General features: G+C 36.7%; 1 protein-coding gene across 2 annotated transcripts in view; it reads right to left on the reverse strand.

Annotated features, from left to right (window-relative positions):
* col2a1b (collagen, type II, alpha 1b) overlaps window positions 1–18,802 on the reverse strand; it is a 50,153-nt gene that overhangs the window by 23,619 nt on the left and 7,732 nt on the right. For both annotated transcript variants that reach the window (XM_041980642.1, XM_041980643.1), the window contains 18 exons: window positions 17,951–18,052; window positions 17,159–17,236; window positions 15,065–15,109; window positions 13,873–13,926; window positions 12,244–12,297; window positions 11,266–11,319; window positions 9,511–9,564; window positions 9,353–9,406; window positions 9,218–9,262; window positions 9,057–9,110; window positions 8,810–8,854; window positions 8,578–8,631; window positions 4,043–4,141; window positions 3,682–3,726; window positions 3,181–3,279; window positions 2,924–2,977; window positions 2,630–2,737; window positions 1,333–1,386 (listed from right to left, as the gene is read on the reverse strand). In XM_041980642.1, coding sequence (XP_041836576.1) covers window positions 1,333–1,386; window positions 2,630–2,737; window positions 2,924–2,977; window positions 3,181–3,279; window positions 3,682–3,726; window positions 4,043–4,141; window positions 8,578–8,631; window positions 8,810–8,854; window positions 9,057–9,110; window positions 9,218–9,262; window positions 9,353–9,406; window positions 9,511–9,564; window positions 11,266–11,319; window positions 12,244–12,297; window positions 13,873–13,926; window positions 15,065–15,109; window positions 17,159–17,236; window positions 17,951–18,052 — 1,152 coding nt within the window. The remainder of the gene's footprint in view (window positions 1–1,332; window positions 1,387–2,629; window positions 2,738–2,923; window positions 2,978–3,180; window positions 3,280–3,681; window positions 3,727–4,042; window positions 4,142–8,577; window positions 8,632–8,809; window positions 8,855–9,056; window positions 9,111–9,217; window positions 9,263–9,352; window positions 9,407–9,510; window positions 9,565–11,265; window positions 11,320–12,243; window positions 12,298–13,872; window positions 13,927–15,064; window positions 15,110–17,158; window positions 17,237–17,950; window positions 18,053–18,802) is intronic.

Genomic DNA, 18,802 nt, shown 5'->3' on the forward strand with positions numbered 1-18,802 from the left:
TCAGTGGTGCATGATGGGGTAGTGAGATATGCCGCCACCTTCTGGCCATAAAGTAGAGTTACATGTTACATGTTGAAAAGAGGTTTCATGTGATTACTGATGCTGCTGGGAAAATAAAAGAGCTGACAAACAGACTTTTTGCTTTACAAAAAAAAAAAAACAACAACAACAAAAAAAAAAAAAACAGAACAACCAAGACAAAACAATGTCCTTGTTTTTGTTCCACAGGTACTGATGTGAGTTAAGAGTGAGCTTTGAGGAGGCACAAGACTCATTATGTGCATAATCAACCACATCATTCTATCATCTGCAAGTTACTTTATGCAATTTAACTTGATTTAATAAGTATAATGAATAGATGAGATGAAAAATGATCTTTTGGACATGTCATCTGAGACTCTGAGACATAAGAGTCAATAAGTTGGTCAGAATAAAGCTGGTTAATAGAATTTGACTGAATTCATTCATTTAATTTGTGCAATGCACCTGTGTTTATGCAAATTAATATGCTATATGATGATATATAGTTTTGGACTGTAATTTATTCTAAAAGATCAATTAAAATGAGTTACTTTCGAAGTCTTTTCTGGAGAAAGAAATGGAATAGCTCAGTAAGACGTATATTTGGGATTACAAAAGTTTTCAGGGAAACTTTTAAAACTGTTTTATCTTCCTAATTTCAGGCTCATAAAAAAAAAAATACTAACTGCAAATGTGAAATTAAAATATGAATCTACAAGAGGCTCTGAGATTTTTTCCTTTAAATTGTTTATGATATTTAGATAAGCACTATCATTAAATATATTTAATGGCCTTGGTTTAAAAGGGTGACTTCACTGAATTTCAACATATAACAATCTTCAAATATCTTCTCTTCTTGTTGCCTGAATAGTGATTTTTTTTCTTACTAGTTTTTTTGTTCATAATGCTATCATTCTTTGCAGTGCTGACATTTCAATAAAATAATTTAAATATTATTTAAGTTATTCAGTACATCTACAATCTTCATGTAAATACGTGACTTTCATTTATTCTTACTCTTTGATGAACATTAAATAAAAATTATTTTCAATGTGTCATTTATACAGACTGAGGCAAAGTTAAACCACTCAGAGATCAGAGTTAAACTAAACACTTGGAAGAGGCAGGGGAATATATGGCAGATTTAAATGAGTGGTTTTCTAAATTGTTTTAATCTTTTTATGGCTGATTTTGATAATTTTGTTAATTAAATCAAAGTCAAACCAATTTCTAACTGATTAAACATTTCAGAAATGTAATTTACTTTTATCACAACATAACTTAAAACCTTAATACTGTGATGATACTCACCTTTGGACCAGGTAGACCATCTTGACCTGGGAAACCACGATTACCAGGGGCTCCCTAAGTAGAAAACACAAAATCTGATCATTTCCTCTCAGTTTAATCAAACCAACATTATTTAAGTCACCGAATCTCATACAGAACCTTGAAGGTACAGTATGTAAAAACTGCTGAAATCAGTGGTAAAGAGAGACATAGAAATCGCTTCAAATGCCAAGTACAGCTGTGGAGCTCTAGCATCTATCAAAGACAGCCGGTACTGCAGTTTCAGAGACACCATGGAAAAAATGGTGGCAAAAATATCCTCCTGACTACCAGAAAAAAAAAATTGTTTAATCAATATTTTTTTTAATTTCCCCGACTGTTTGAAGGGTAATGAGAAAACTCTGACAATGAAACTCGTTCTTCTTAATTGAAAAATACAGAACAAAATTCAGGAAATAGCTACAAATGTCCACTACAGAAGACAATTCTCAAACTCTTAAATGTTGTGGTAAAATGTTGTTATATTCATTTAGAAAATGGTTTAATGTGTTCTCAAGACATATCATAAAGAAATATTACAATAATACTTCAGGACTACATTTGCACAAAAAGAAGTTATGCACTTACTTTTCCTCTTCTTATGAAATGTGATTGTGGTAATGAATGCCATTTTCCTTGAGTAAAAACAGGATGTTCCCAAAGCCCCACCCCTATAAATGTGGTACCATTCAAAAGCCCTGGATGTCCTTTTTAGAGAACAAAATGAGTGGGTTTAATAGCGTGAAAGGGGGATGGAGATATTCAGGTTTACAAATGTCCTCCACAGAGGACAAATTTATACTACTGGTAGTCAGGAGGATATGGCAGCTGCCATGTATGTGGACCTATAGTAAGTAGATATAAATGGCCCATTATAAGAGAATTAAAACTAATAGTTAAAGTTAAAGTATGTAAAGTGATTAGATACCAATGGAAACATAGTTTTTTTTATGACATATGACTATATATCTTTGACTTTTGATTTTGTTTCATGCTGCACCTTTAAGGAGGTTCCCAGGTGTCACCCAAAACAAAACCCAGGAACTGTTTACTTTTGTTAAATTTTAATGAGACTAAAATTACTCACATTTAATACGTAGAAAATGTTTTATGTTTAATTGTTAGTGCCAAAAGTGCAAGACACACCAGTGATTTGCTTATTCAACAGCAAGAACTATTTTTAGTGTAAGAAACGTAATCAAAAAAGTCCCATAAGGAACTGGGAGCTAGCGAAGTTGTAGAAAATACCCTAATTTTTTACAACGATAATGTTACTTACTCTCTCTCCAGGAGGTCCAAGTGGTCCAGCAGCACCAGGCTCACCCCTGGGTCCCCGCTTGCCTTCTTCTCCTTGTGGACCAAGGGCTCCCTGAAGACCACCTGGTCCCTATTTCCATATAGAAAAAAAATGTTTTTGAATATACATAACATAAGATGAAAAATCTGTGGGGAAAAAAAGAAACAAAAAGCAAGAACACAAAAACAAAACAAAAAAGAAAAAACAAAAAAAAAAAATGAAGATTAACCTTTTTCTTTGTAATGTTAAAGACAAGTAATAGAGAACAAAGCTCACAATTTCTCCTTTGGGTCCAGCTTCTCCCTTGAACCCTGCAATACCTGGATCTCCCTACAAACAGAGGTGAGAGTAAAAAGAGAGGATGAGGGGAAAGTAACGGCTCACTGATTTTCTGTGATTCTTGATCATGTTTTTATATGAAATTGGAGCAAATATCACTTGTGCATTTGGAATGAAACTAAAAGGTAAACTATTTCCAAGCTCCAATAAAATGAGCTGTGTTTTAGTACAAGGGCAAGTCGGTGAGTACTTACAGATGTTCCCTTTGGCCCAAGAGGTCCAGTTGCTCCCTGAGGCCCGGGAGGCCCACGAGGTCCAGGGAAACCAGGAGCCCCAGCGATGCCAGGAGCACCCTACAGAGAGAAGAAGAAATGCATAGAAATGTGTCTAACATGTGAAGTTAATTGGCTTAAGGGATTCAGATTTTAATAACATTCAATTAAATTTATCATTGGTAAAGTTTTAGCATGTTGTTTAGTGACACTTAGGTTGCGCTGTAGTGTAGAAAAACATAGTGATGACAGGAACTACAACTACGAAGTGCAACTAAAATGAATTGCCATACGCAAAATAACAAACTTTATACATGATGTCAGGTACACAAAGCATGTAAAGTTCATGCAAATGGACTAAAAACCCACATTCTGTACACTAGAGTGGCTCTAAATCACAACATCACTCTTTTTGTTTTTACTGAGCCAAATAAGGAAATATGTAGTAAAATGGAGGGAGAAGACTAATTGTTTTAAACTTACAGCTGAACCTTTAGCTCCAGGGATACCATCAGTACCAGGGTTGCCCTATAATAAAAAAAGAGACAAAACAATATTTACCACAGCAATAACTCGACCAGATGATCAAAGATTTGGGACTGACAAGTCTAATCATTAAGGTCATAAAAAATATATCCAGTTGCCTTTGTTTATCACGCACAGTACTGAAAAGCGCTAAATCAAATCCTTGAACTAATATAAGCGAGCCGAGCATTTTAAACATGAACAATATGTCAGTATAGCCTGTAAAAATCTCCAGAACACGTGTGCCTTATAAAATGACAGATGAAATCATATTACTTCCAAAATAAATTTGAAAATAATTGTTTTTTGCATCACTTACAGAAGCACCAGAAGGTCCTGGTGATCCAGGAGTGCCAGACTCTCCACGGGGTCCCTGTGCTCCCTCAGGTCCACGAGCACCAGTAGGTCCAGCTTCTCCCTAATCACCAACACAGACAAAACATGAACAACTAAATCAACATCTAAGCAGGTTTATGTTTATGTGTAATCAACAACCATTATTTAAGATAAAACAGACAACTTTTATTAAATCTAACTTACAGAAACATTCAATTAATTTTATTCATTAAATGTCCTAAGACTAAGAAGTTTACTCAGGACCAGGAAATTAAAAAGAAGAGAGGAACTAAACTATGTATATAGTTAAGATCAACAACTCAATTGTCATTCTCAATGGTCTTTTACAGTTCTTCTTAGTTTGGTGCATTTCTCACATCAGAATTAACATTCTCATAACTATTAGTTCAAACCCCACAACAGTTAGTCATTTGTGCACATCAGAGTAGCATTTTCATTGCATTGATCAAATTGCAAATGCAATTGGGCATGTAGCATTTGCTTTCATACAATTCTCTGCTATTTCCTGACATGATCATTTGCTTTAGTCATATCTGTCTAAATTAATTATACTTACCTCCCCTAAAAACAATAGTCCTCATTTCATTGCTTGAGTCATTACACACAAAAGAATTAAACTAGTTCTGTCAAGCAGATTTTAAGCATTTCCTTATAATATTTTCTTGGAATGTCTCCTAAATCAAACAACTTCTCTCAGCTGACCCTCAGTTTTCACTAAATCCAAAATAGGAGTTTTTCTTTGCCTGGAGGTGGAAGGTGTGGGACCAGCGACCACATACTCCAATGTCTCTGCTAGCAGCCATGGATGCAGGATGCAATGAGTTCACAGCAGAGTCCTGCAGAGGGTGGGTTTGCCACTTGAGGAGATTCTTTCATCGCTGCATCGCAAAGGATGATATCCGATGTGATGTTGATGAAAATATGTGACCAGACAGACAGAAACGTCTCGATGCACAGGAGTGATTTAATATGTTCAGTTACATACAGTACAGTAATATGTATGTACTGTTAAGTTGTCAACTGTTTACAGTTGTGAACAGCTCTACTCATAGGGTTGATACTTACTTTAAGTTTGTTTTATTTAAGTTTTATTTTCACATTATGCTGTGAACAAGTTACTGTGATGGCAAAGAGCGTATGTAAAACAAATGTATTCTGTGTCATTATTCAATTACCCTACTAACAACAGTCACATGCAACTTGCAATTGTAGTTTTCAAATTGCTGTACACCTAGTGTGTAGTGCTGTCTTGGACATTTTCATGCAGTGTCTCCAAGATCTGACTTTTTAAAATTAAATTTACTTAATTAAAACATGAGTAAACCATCTGAGTACATTGTTTGTACTCAATGGTGACAGGACTTTTCATTTTGATGGCTCTGACAGTTTCATTGACATAAATACTTGCTTTTGAGGAATGAACTAATTTTAGCAAGTGATGCTACAAGGGATAACCACGTGTAATTATCCACTAGGTTCTTCAGTTTGTACTTGTTTTGAGAAACGCACTGCTGCTGTGCAAGTGTTAATTCTGCTGTAAGAAATGCACCAAAGTGACTGAGAAAAACCATAACAGGACTTCCTAAAAAGAGCATTAAACATCTGGAACTCATCCAGAACGCTGCTGCTAGAGTTTTAACCAGGACTAAAAGATCTGAACACATCACACCAGCTTTAACAATCTTTACACTGGCTTCCAGTCAGCCACAGAATAGATTTTAAAACCCTTCTGATTGTTTACAAATCCCAGAATGGTTTAGGCCCAGAATACATCTGTGATATGGTCAGAGAATATAAACCTAGCAGAGCTCTTAGATCCAAAGACTGTGGTCAACTAGTCCAAACCAGAGTCCAGATGGATGGATGGATGGATGGATGGATGGATGGATGGATGGATGGATGGATAGATAGATAGATAGATAGATAGATAGATAGATAGATAGATAGATAGATAGATAGATAGATAGATAGATAGATAGATAGATAGATAGATAGATCAGTTGATGAAATAGACATGGCTTCTGTAGGTAAATTTTAAATTCAAACTCTCCTGGCCTGCATATCTTACGCCTTTACCTCAAGCTGTTTTAAAATCCACCTCCACCTAAATTTGTTATTCTGACTTAATGAATGCCATATTTATCATTGATACCCTTCTGTTTTTCTACTCTGATGTCTCTTGTCGTTGCTCTCTCTGCCTCAGGCATTCCTCGTATGCATGTGGAAAAGCACAGAGATCCCAGAACGGAGCAATACCACCAGAATAAATCTCTTTAAACTGCTACTAAAAGACACGTGGCTAACATCATTATAATAAAAAAAGCTGTCGTTACTGATGTGAATTTTTGTATATCACATTTTGGAAGATTAAAAAAATAGAAAAAATCTTTGATTTTATAACCAAATTTATCTGTTTGGAAAAGTGTGTAAAATACCCCCAAACTCAGGCTTATTCCGTGAGGTAAAAAACTGGGTAAAGTTTCTGTGGTTAACATACAATTATATCTGTTTGGTGTTACAGAGGAAAAGAAAAATAATCATAAAAAATTAAATGTTACTCATTCTTATGAAACAGAAAAAGAATTAAATAAACCTAGAATATCACTTAATTGAAATATCTTACAGAGTCCTCAGTAGTGGACTTCAAATCCAAACTCTTGTTTCTTCTTATACACAAATTATTTTGCCACACTTAGATTTTAAATGATTCGAGCTTAACTTTAATTTTTTTTAGGTTCCCTAGGTATGTATCCAGAATTTCTGGTTTTTAAAGCCATGTTTTTTTTCTTTTGTTTTTTTTACTTTTCGCTGATAGTCAGTGCTATATAACACTGACTCATAACTTTTTGAATTCCTTTTTATGTATAAGTGGATTAGCTGACTCATATTTGACCTTGCTTATCCTGACAGAGAAAATTGAAATATGACATTGGACATATTAATTAGTCAAATGGTAGGTAAGACTTATCAGTTTTGTTGAGTGAGCTACATTACTGATATTATCAGTAATAAAGGATACGCTCTAACTTAATCTGAAGAAAAAAAAGCTCAAAAACCTCATCTTTGTGGTTTATTGTTAAAATTAGAGTCACATTTTTATGATTAATAACATTTAAGTGGACAGAATAAACACTTTGCTCTTCAGTGAGTTATCCAAAGCCAAGTGCTTAATATTTTGCAGATGTTTTTATTTAGTAGTGAGGAAAGCTTGGGCTCCTTTTCAAAGGAACTATTCTGAGAACCCACCTCTTATGGACACAGGCCAGACATTTTACTGCTGGTATGCAGCCTTGTGGTGCTGAATGGAATTCCTTTCCTACTGCTGCAGCTTCTTGGATTTTGCAGACCAAATACTATGACATAACAGAGTGTGTATGTGGTTGCAAAAATGGTGATGTAGCTCGGTAGATGATGATGATGATGATGATGAGAAAATGCTCATCTTGGCAAACTTGTCAACACTAATATTTTACCAGTTCTGAAACCAGAATTTGAACTTGAACATAATTTTAGTAGCATAGTTTATTCAGTTTAGGCTCACATGGCTGTGACTTGGAAAACTTTTCACTTTTCACAGGGTCTCTTTTACTGAGCAAATCTGTACTCTTGAGGCTTAAAACAGGGAAAATGAAAGGCGTGTAAGAAAATGAATAAAAACTGAAAATAAGACTGTTTTATGTGAACACTCAGGGGGTCAACAAGCAGGTCTGATCCAACAGACAGCGAGTAGATTCCTGAAGGCACAGCCGAAGCACGTAATGTGAGATTTTCCATCAGGGAACGTTCTTCGGTATATCATACAGTCACATAAAAACTCCTCACTCACAATGAGGCACACTCCTTGTCGAGATCAGACTGTGTGTTTTTTAATGTAACTTTTTAAAATGCAAGAATACACACTTTTCCTAAGCTTAGCTTGGCTTGACTACTTCAATGGAATCTCCAAGATTTTGAAAAGAGTTTCTCCATTTACAATTCCTACAAGATTTCCCAAACAATAAAGTGGCTTGAGACAGAAAGCAAACCCCAATGGGGCTCAAGCACAAGGTTCAGCATTTATCTGCCTTGCAGATAAATCAGATGCAAAGCAGAGAGAGAATAAAGAAGAAAAAGACAGTGCATGAGAATGAGAGAAAAGGAACACTTTGAAAACCCCCTCCTCTCTAAATTTCCACACAGATGGAGACGGAGCAGCCGACTCCAATTTCATCAAAGCATTTCATCTTGTCCCCATGAAATGCTCCCACAGCAGAGTGCAGCCATTTTATGAGTTATAACCTCATTTTAACTGATTTAAGAACATTTCACTTTTTCACTCGAACATCAAATTCAAGATTTTTCTTTTGTAAAGAGAAATTCTAAAATAAGTGACTGGAAGTTCATTAATGCTGGCAAGTCTAATGGAGAGTCATTAGCAAGCACACAGACACATTATCATGAAATAAAGTAAAGATGAGGATGAAGTGGAGGCACCATTTAGGTAAACATGTAGCTCACCTTTGAACCAGGAGAGCCAGGGAAGCCTGGAGCTCCAGCTGGACCAACAGGACCCTACAGAGACGAAAAGCTATTTGTCACTTGCACATACAAGTTTGGTGGTTCAGGCTATCATACTGCAAAGGCACATGTGTGAAGAGGTGAGGGTCATAAAAAACACAGGGTGATTCCATTTAATGTTATTCTTACATAATAAGAATTCAAATGATGTCAATTATAAAATTATACTTACTGGAGGACCAGCAGGACCAGGTAGGCCATCATTTCCACGTGCTCCCTGAATGGAAAAAAACAATTTATTATGGCATAATGATGAAATATTCTTAGCATGTTGAAAGTCAAGCAGTTATTGGCATGATTACCCTTAACTGGTACAACAAACAGAGCAATACCAGACATAAAGTAAACAAGAAAATCCTCTTGTCAGAATGTAATTTTAAGTCTTCCAAAGAAGATTTAGAATGAAAGATGTCACCTACAGCAACTCCACTGGGCCCAGGACGCCCCCTCTCACCAGGCAAACCACGAGGTCCCTATGCAGAAGAGGAAAATCAAATATCAATTTACCATTCGTATTAGGACTAAGTGGTTTGCAGGTCTTTTTTAATGTGTTGTTGCAGTATAATCTTCAAATACACACCATTGGTCCGGGTGCACCACTCTCTCCTGGAGCACCGGCCTCACCCTAAAAAGAAGAAAGATTTAACCTTTGTATATTATGATTTATTTTGAGTTACAGTGAGCATAGAGACACAAGCTGGTTCAAAAATGCTACCTTAGAGCCAACAGCACCGGTCTCTCCTTTTGTACCGTCAAGACCTGAATAACCCTAAAGATGAAGAACCAGAAAGTGCACAGTCAGGAATCCAAGAATAATAACAGCCACCTTACTGTGTTGGAAATAAATAATAATAATAAAAAAAAACAACTCACTCTGTGTCCTTTGATGCCAGGCAGGCCAGGAGTTCCTGGGAATCCACGAGCTCCCTATGATGCAGGAGGAACAGATGGAAGAGAATAATACACACTTTTCAATGAGATGCACTGGAAGGATTTCAATCTGGTGAGGAGGAATAGCTTATTATTACTATCATTATTTATTTATTTAGATTAATATTTCTATATTATATTTATATTAACTGTTTAAAGGGTATTAAGTGAAATGCAAAAACACACTTGAATGTTAAGATGCATTTGATACTAAGGGGGTATTCTTGTAATAAAATGTATTGCAAGACCTTGCAAATGTTGCTGTGCCAGAAACAAAACTTCCTCCTCCTTCATGGGGGGCTTCTACACTACACCACTGGAAACCCACATGGTGGCAGGGCCCATCCCAGGTTCTACTCAAAACCTCCCACCCAGTAAAGACGGCTGAACATTTCATTGCAAGATGTTTCCCAGAGTGTAAAAGGAGGAATCTCGGTCTGAGTAGTAGTAGTCAAAACCACCAGCAAGAGACATGCTAGCAAACAGCTAGAGTCACCAGCAAAGACCAGAGGAGCTCCTCCACTTATCCAACAACACTTGTCTGAGATGGACCATCCCCTGACATCTTTTTTTGAGACAATTGTGCATTTTCCTTATAAGCTCTGAACCTGTTTTCTGCCCTTATCTCATTCTCAGTATCTGCCTTCTGGAGCGGCATCCACAATAATCACTTCTGCCCTACCAATAGCACAGCATCTACGTTAAATCTGCTCAAGAAGCTGAAGGAAATGGACAGCAATACCTCTGAGCAACATCTCTACCTCTGTGCACATACAGGCTATCAGACAGGAAGTAGCCAAGAGGAACAACACATCTGAGAGTGGATCTTACTCCCTTATGTACAGGTGATGGTGAACCGTGCATTGGGATTCAACGTTGGCACACAGTAGGCCCTCCTTAAGATTGTTTTTGATATTCATACTGTTTGATAGACTTATCTTCTTTAACCATGGATTATCCACTTTAAATAGTCTTTTTTCATGTTTCTTTTTTTATTTATAAACAGAAAAATGGAATGTTAAGGGTGATTTTATGTTTGTTCATACAATGTGTTTTACTTAGATATGAACAAAAATACTTTCTACTCTGTACATATGACATGCACTTAAAGAGTTCTTAGAGGTTTCACTTTTACTCAGCATAATAAAAAACCAGGCCAGTGTGTACCACAGAGAAGAACAATGCACAGACAGCTGATGATGTAATTACTGATTACTGCTTGCGTTTATGCTGACGCCTTAATTTCTTTCTACTATAGATGGTGTGAGAAAGAGGGTCCTTTGAGCCTGCATACCAGAGATGCTGAACTGCTATCATATATGCTGCCTCATAGATCAGCTTAATAAAAGCCAGAAAGACAAGTTTGTAGGATTTGAGACTTATTCACCAAGACTTAGCCTGGTAATAATGAACCATTTTCTCCCCACTACTCAAATTGTTAGTGTTAGGGGATTCTTCATCATCTGTTCATTGTAAAAACATATCAGTACTGACATTACAACTGAATTATTTTCTTAGAGTTTAGTTATAATATAAAAACCTGCAACTAAACTAGTGATTTGATCACTAAAGAAACAAAAGTTAACAATATGTCAAGCAGTTTCCGCTTTAAGTAATTACACAGTTAAAAATAAATAAATTAATGATAAAATAAAGATGATAATGAATTAGAAAGAATTAAAAGCTGCAGTAACTCACCTGAGGTCCTGGAGGTCCACGCTCACCTCCTTTGCCAGGTTTTCCAGCCTCACCCTAAAATGTGAAGAATAATAAAAAGAAATAAACTAACAGAAAAAATATATATATATAAACATTTTACATAGTTAAATCAACAGCAATGGGAAACAAGCATTCCTAGTGGGCACATTAGAGCAAATTATGTCTGCTGCCACCATGTGGATAAATGGAGGAATTACACTCTTTTGTCAATGGCTAGGTATTAAAAAATCTTTTGTCAACATAGATAAAAACTAGTCAGCTAGAATTTGTCCAACATGAGGTTTTCTCCCAAAATTTTTAGCCTATTACAACTGATAAAGAGCCATCAATAACAATATGACACAAGTAAAAGAAATCCTTTATGAGGAGTGTTTTTAAAAAATACATAAATAAGCAAGTAAACAAACAAATACAAAAAATGAATGTAAAGACATTTAGAGGCATGTCTAAACCATACATAACAAATGGTTACTTTATACATATATATATATATATATATATATATATATATATATATATATATATATATGTATATATATTATAGTTTAAAATGTTTTGATGAGAGACTTCGAAAAAAAAAAGAAAAGAAAAAAAAAATGTTGTTTAAATTTAGATGTATATGCTACATTAACTCAAAATTTTTTTTTTATAAAAATACACTATATTTTGATAGGGCAACAGATAGGAAGTAATTAGACACTAATAATACTTACAAAGGTGCAGTATTTTAGTCATGAAATGAGATGAAGTAACTAACAGGAAAGTTTTAATTTAATCTTGTTTCTGATCATCTTACATTCACCTTAAGCTGTTTTGAGGTGCAGTCATTAATTCAGCCATAAAAAGGTCAATGATAAGCTACAAAGCACTAAGTAAACTCCTTTAGCAGCATTCTCAGGAGTTTCTGCTTACGTAATGTGAATGTACAAGTTTAATAAATTGGACAGTTGCTCTTACATCATCTCCAGGTTTTCCAGAAGGTCCAGAGGGGCCACGGGGACCCATGGGGCCCTATTAGTAATGGAGGAAACAAGCAAAGATGAGTTACTGTTTCTGTTCATAACAAACTAAGGTAAACAGAGGCAATGCAAAACAGTTTAAACACTGTGTCCTTATTCATGGTTACTACTCCTGCTGTTTCTCCCTCATTAAGCCTTGACAGAAAACAAAAAAGCCAAATGAGACACAGCAGAACATGTAACATTAATTAATATTTGACCTGTAAATGTGTTTATCTCAAGGTTGCACAGTGGTGGTTTGTACTGGCTCCTCACAGCAAGAAAATTTCCAGTCTGGAGCTCAGCTGGGACCTTTATGTGTGGAGTTTTAATTGCTCCTGTGTGTGAGTTCTCTCTGGCTACTTCTTCCAAAAACATTGATTTAAGGTTAATTAGTGATTGTAAATTAACTGTAAGTGTGAATATGCGTGATTGTTTGTTTCAGTGGAAGTCCTGTGGTAAACTGGTGGCTTGTCTAAGCCTCTATCTCTATTACACCTGTGAGAGGCACAGAACTCTCCTGTGACTCTGACCAGCATGAAGTGGGAATAAAATGAATAAAGGTGTTAAAATAATGTAATAATAATAATAATAAACAGATAAAATGTTAATAAACATTTACTTTACTGTATTAATGATACTGTGGGACTCTTACACATAAACTTTTTCATATAAAACATTTCTAAACTTTCAAAACAATATTGTTAGGCAGTTTTATTTTATTGCTTAGATTTCTTACTTTGTGTGTTGATGTTTACTGTTTGAGTCTAAACGACCCATCACTCTCTTTTTCTCTGTCAATCCATGCTGACTGGCCATGTTAAATAACTTTGTACTAAAAGATATTATCATTTTATAAATTTACTTTACGTCCTCTTTGTAAAGGATGGTCTTTCTATTACTGAACTAATTTGGGACACTTGATTGATTTCTTTGACCCTGATTAAAACCAAATGTGAACAAATGTTTCTAACTGAAGAGCCAGTCTTTTTCTCTACATTTCTCATATTAGCTGTGTTGTGACCTTTCAACTTCTTTTCTGGACCTAAGTTTGATTTTAATCACATCTAATGATGTACTGGCACACTAAAAAAGGAGAAGGCGTCTCAGAAACTGTTGGATTCTCTGAACTCCACATGAGCAGATTAACACAGCAGTGGGCAGTTCCTGAGCTGTCTACCTGCTGAGGGAACGGAGAAAAAAGGTCTGATTTTGGTAAGCTTTGGGACAGAAGAGGGCTTGGGCAGGAAGGAGAGATGGAAGAGAAAAACTCATTTAAAAGGGAGCAATCTAGTCACCTGTGACAAGTCATTACAGAAAAGTAAAAGAAGGCCAGAATGTGCTCTGAACCATGTGAATATGCAATACTGAATAAAATATAGATCAACATACTTAATCAAGATGCTTGAGCTTTTCTTCTCTTTTGAGGAAATTTTAGAGGTAACAACATTGTTGCCAAAATTGAAGATTGTTAAAAGGAAAAAAAAAAAAGAAGGTGAAAAACTAAGATGTCAGGAGAGGTTAATGGAAAATCCTCAAGTAAGCAGTGTTGGCCAGGAAAAGGAGAAATTCACTGGAGGATACTTACAGATTGTCCGGGCTCTCCAGGCTCTCCTGGGTTGCCTTGGAAACCTTGTGGGCCCTGATATAAGAAAAGAAGAGACAAATGTAAATTTTACTAAACCAGTTTTTTTGTTTGCTGATTTACCAAGAATATCCGCTAACTTTCCTGTCAATAAATTATGTTTAAAACAATCATGCTCTTATTTCAATCTTTAAAGGAAAATTTCAAACTTCTTTATTTAGATTCTCTTATTGTGAGTCATCCCTGAGTGTTATAAAGTACTTTAATCTGAGAGATGTCATTTTGTACTATTTTCTGACATTTTTACACCAAACAAAGAATTAAAATGCTTATCAGATGAATAAACTAATGAAAATGAAAGTTATTCCTACCCTTTGTCTCAATCATAATGGCAGAAGGTTTCATAGTGCTCATATCCTAGGATGGCTATTAGAATAAATATGTTCAATTCAATTAATTAATGTAATTTTAACTTTAAACTGTTAGTTGATTAACAATCTAGGGGACACATATGAATTCAGGCAAATAAATGTATGCACATTTAATAATTAAAAGCATCTCTATCATCTCTGTCTGTCTAAGCTGCTGCAAATGTAAAGTAATCCTTAAAAAAAAGGACAAATCTAAATGTGAGCTGATCCATGTGAAGAAACAACCAAACAGAGGCAAGTTAGATGGTAATTCCCACAGCTCAGCAGCTTTAATATGGAGCTGCCTGGATGTGCAAAAACAGCTACAGGTAGGTAACAGTTTCAGGCTGGAGTGGAAAAAGCAAGGGTGTGTCTATGTGTGGGGGTGTAAGCCCAGTGGGCAGTATGAAAGGAAAATTGTCAGGTGTTCTACAGTATGTCTGGCTTGTGGCATGGGGAAAAAGTCCTGAAGCCTGCAGCTGAGAGAGAAAGTATTTTTTGTGTGCAGGAAAACGGGATGTTGTCGTTTTGGTGAAGGCTGAGCGTCAACATTCATTTTTAACAGCCTCTGATATGCAGCCCTTCCAGGAGTTTACAAAGTCACATAGGTCTTAATATTGTTATTAAATACAGAAAAGGAGACTGTGTGGCATTAGCAGACTCCAAGGACTTTACAATTATGAGATTAAGCTATGAGTCTCCTGTCTGTGAACTAACACAGGATCTCACCTACAACACCTACTCCTACATTTGTGTGTTGTTTTGGAAGTAAAGGAAATACTTACAGGTGATCCAGTGGGGCCAGGAGGTCCTCTGGGTCCCATAGGGCCCTGAAGGAAGGATAAGAAACCAGAAGCACAGTTTCAACATAATGATGGATAATCCCATCTTTCAACATGACAACTATATAAAGGCATAAATGGCATGAAAACACAATTAAATTTGACTTTTAGAACTCTATTTAAGAGTTTTAAGGACAGGAAAACCTTCATATTTATCCACTTAAATTAAGTCAGAAGCTATAAAAACATATCAGCTGCTTACCCCCAAAGCTACATAATACTCAGCAACTCTACTTGTCAAAACCATAAATCTTTAGAAATTCCTCAGTGACAGAGGAATTTTTACTTTTTACTTCTTTTCAACACCCCCTTTCCCTTGTCTTATTTTAGCTTTTTTTCCCACCCGTTGTGTTTCTATATAGTTCAAAGGTCATCAGCTGTAGTTCTGTACTCCTGTAAGAGGGGTGACTCAATGCCAAATGAATTGCTGCACTATTTCAGACAGAAAGACAAAGCAAAAATGTCATGTTTGTGTTAAAAGAAAAAATTCATTAATATTTCATGTGTCGACTAAGCAGGTGAGACTTTCATCTCAGTTCTTTCAGAGTGAAACTCGATCTGCTCGGTGAGAACGTCTGGTTGGACTCATATGCCAAAGTCATTTTTACTTCAGCTTTATGCATCAATGCTCAACAAGAGAAATGACATTGCGAGGGGGTGATGATCCAGTTCCTTCAGCTTTTTCTTTCTAACACACAAAACAGACACACTAAAAGAAAATCAGCTGTAAAAGGGAAGGTCGGACTGCAATATGTTTGTGCCAAGAAAGTTTCCAAGATTCCAAAAATTCCAAGTTCTTCTAAAACAAAACAAAGAAACAACAACAAAAAAAAAGTCTTTGATTGGGACTACTTGTGACAGCTGTTTCCTGGGATCCAAACATATTCCTTTCATTAGTCTTGTTATTATAAACCTTCACTCAAAAATCAGGGAATGATGCCAAAGAAAATGTCACAACACAGCACAGTGGTTCTCAGAAGTTAATGAAAGTCACCTTTCAGTGGGTGTGGGAAGCCTCCACCACAGTATTTAGAAGCTTATCAATGGGCCTCTGTGTCCTCAAGATGTTTGAATATGAGTTTGAGGGTGTTTGTGTGAATACATTTCAGTGAATGTACTGTTACAGTGTTTGATATGCATGTGTACAATATCAGTTGGAGAACTGAGTAAGTGTTAAGGGGTTTATAAGTTTGACTTGTGATCTAACTTCAGTCCAGTTCAGCTGCTCTCTCCCCCAGCAGGCTAGAAACTGCCAAAGTAAACGTGGGCTGGCTTCACTGGGATCCAGTATTGTGGTAAACTCTCAGACAGACATGTGGTGGGACCATCAGAAGGAGTAGAGTCACACAGACTGATGCTAACTATGAGGATTTAATCCGACCCCAATCGCTCCGTCCCTCCCCTCCTGGCATCTCAAACCTTTGCTGGGTTGAGACACTGCCAAGCTGTTCTGTGGCTCCAAAAATAGCCCCCAAATTGCTCCTCACTGCATTGCAGGCAGGCAACCATGCCAGTTAACTAGCAGTAGCTGCAGTTTGTTGCAATCTTGAAATATAATGACGATCAGTGGCGCCTTAATTTATGAAATTACCCCTCTGTACTCCATGGGAAGTGTCTCTATTCCATCAAGATTTGAAACTTTGTGCTGTCCTTCCACAGTCACTGCATAAAGTGTTCACATTTACCTTTTACCTTCATACCAAAGCCACTTATAAAAAGACTGGAAAAGACATTACAAAAAGAAAAAATGCTGGTTTTTGTTGTTTCTTCCAAGGCTTTGTGAAGTTAAACCAAGATGATGAACAATGACATGTCCATCTTATGATCTGCTAAGCCTGTGATTCTTCATTAGTTCACGTAGGACGTAAGTACAGATCAACTGCACAGCAGAGGATGCTGAGCGGATTCTGCCCTTACAACTCTCTGACCCACGTCCTGGTGCAAAAAAGACTCTCCAAGCATCTTTGCAGATTGCAGATATTTCAACTGTAAAAAAGATCAAGGCAGTGGCAGCAGGTCTCATCAAGGCTTGCTCACCATTGGTCCTTGCATCACACCCATCTGAGCGCCGCCAGCCTTCTCATCAAAACCACCCGCCATCTGAGCAGCAAAGTTCTGGAACAGGCAAAAACACAGAACATCAGTGGGGTTGTTATGATAAACAAAGATCGCTTTCTATCTGTTTGTTATATTTCACTAAAATTGAGGTTGCATGGCAATATGCTAAGGATATCATCATCCTGACATTTGGCTAGGATTGCCCAAGAAAGGGACTAGAAAGACTTTTCTCAGTCTTTAAAAATTCAATTATTTATCTTGACACCAACTGTGCGGACATTAAAATGAAGGATGCATCCTCATTTTGGCAGCAGTGAGGCTCAGCTTTTAATAGATTGTCTGCAGCAGAGTGAATATTGATGCAGACAGATGAAGGCCGGGGCATGTGAACAGTCTTCACAAAGACTTTTCTTATCCCACTTACTGAAAAGGCTCCTTCCCTTCCCCTCCTTAGGTTTCTAATATCCCCCCTGCCCTTCCACCTCCCCTCCCGCCCACCAATCCACCTCCTCCTTTCTTTTCTCCTGCAAAGAATGAGAAGCATTCGATCTATTCTTCCCTTCCGCATCGACACTGTTGTCTCTCTGCCCCCCTCCCATTGCCCACAGTTTTGCACATCTTTTGTGTTCTTGCATGATCTCTTTGCTCCATTTTGCCCATTTCTCTGGTTGTTTCAGCCAGTCCAATCTCTGTCTTAAATCAAGTGTTCAGCCTGTCAGCTCTAATGTCAACAATGAATGCCCACTGCCCTGCCAGTCATGGGATACGTACACCACCAAGGCCAGGGGGTCCATTTGGTCCTGGAGGTCCAGGGGGGCCGGGGTTTCCAGGGGTACCAGGCTCACCATCTCTTCCACGGGGACCAGGACTTCCCTTAAATAAACAGATAAAAATAAAATAAATCTTAAAAGATAAAAAAAAAATATGGTCTAAAATTGGGTTAAGATGAAAAATAGCTTAAACAAATCAGGGTTCTGTTAGTTAGCTGAAATAAATTTGAATAAAAACTGCCATTAAGAATCCAGAAGTTAATATTTCATTTGAGACTCTGTTCAGGGAACATAATTTTTATATTTTTACAGCTATATCGTGCCACATACACATACAAGGATCTTTAATTTTATATGAAATACAGATACAAAAGACATGTTCTTTAGTCATAAGCTTCCCATTTTATTATGCAAGTAGAGAAAAGTTTTCAATTGCAATTGTCATGATTCAGCCTTGGTTTCATGCCTGTGTGCCAATCTTTGAGCTCAGAAACACTTCGGATAAATCATTAAACAGTTACTGGCAGACAAAACACTACAGCATAGTGTAAGTCGGCTACTGCTGACAGCAGCCTGAAGCTTATTTGAGCCGTCTCCAAAGTGCACTGACAGTCTAACATGCCAGACACTGGCTTCACCTGACCTGCCAGTCTCAGATACTGATCTATCAGGAAGAAATATGTCATTTTGAACTGTATGAAGGATAAAAAAGGGGGAGGTTACAATTTGATACCATTGCCAAAAACACAAAAGACTTGTTTTATTCACAGTTTCCAGAGCATACCAATGATTTATCAGGCTGAATTAGACTACCTTGCATACCTCTGTGCATGTAGTGACAAATAACATTGCA

This window comes from Melanotaenia boesemani, chromosome 3 (genome assembly GCF_017639745.1).
Source record: "Melanotaenia boesemani isolate fMelBoe1 chromosome 3, fMelBoe1.pri, whole genome shotgun sequence".
NCBI lineage: Eukaryota > Metazoa > Chordata > Actinopteri > Atheriniformes > Melanotaeniidae > Melanotaenia > Melanotaenia boesemani.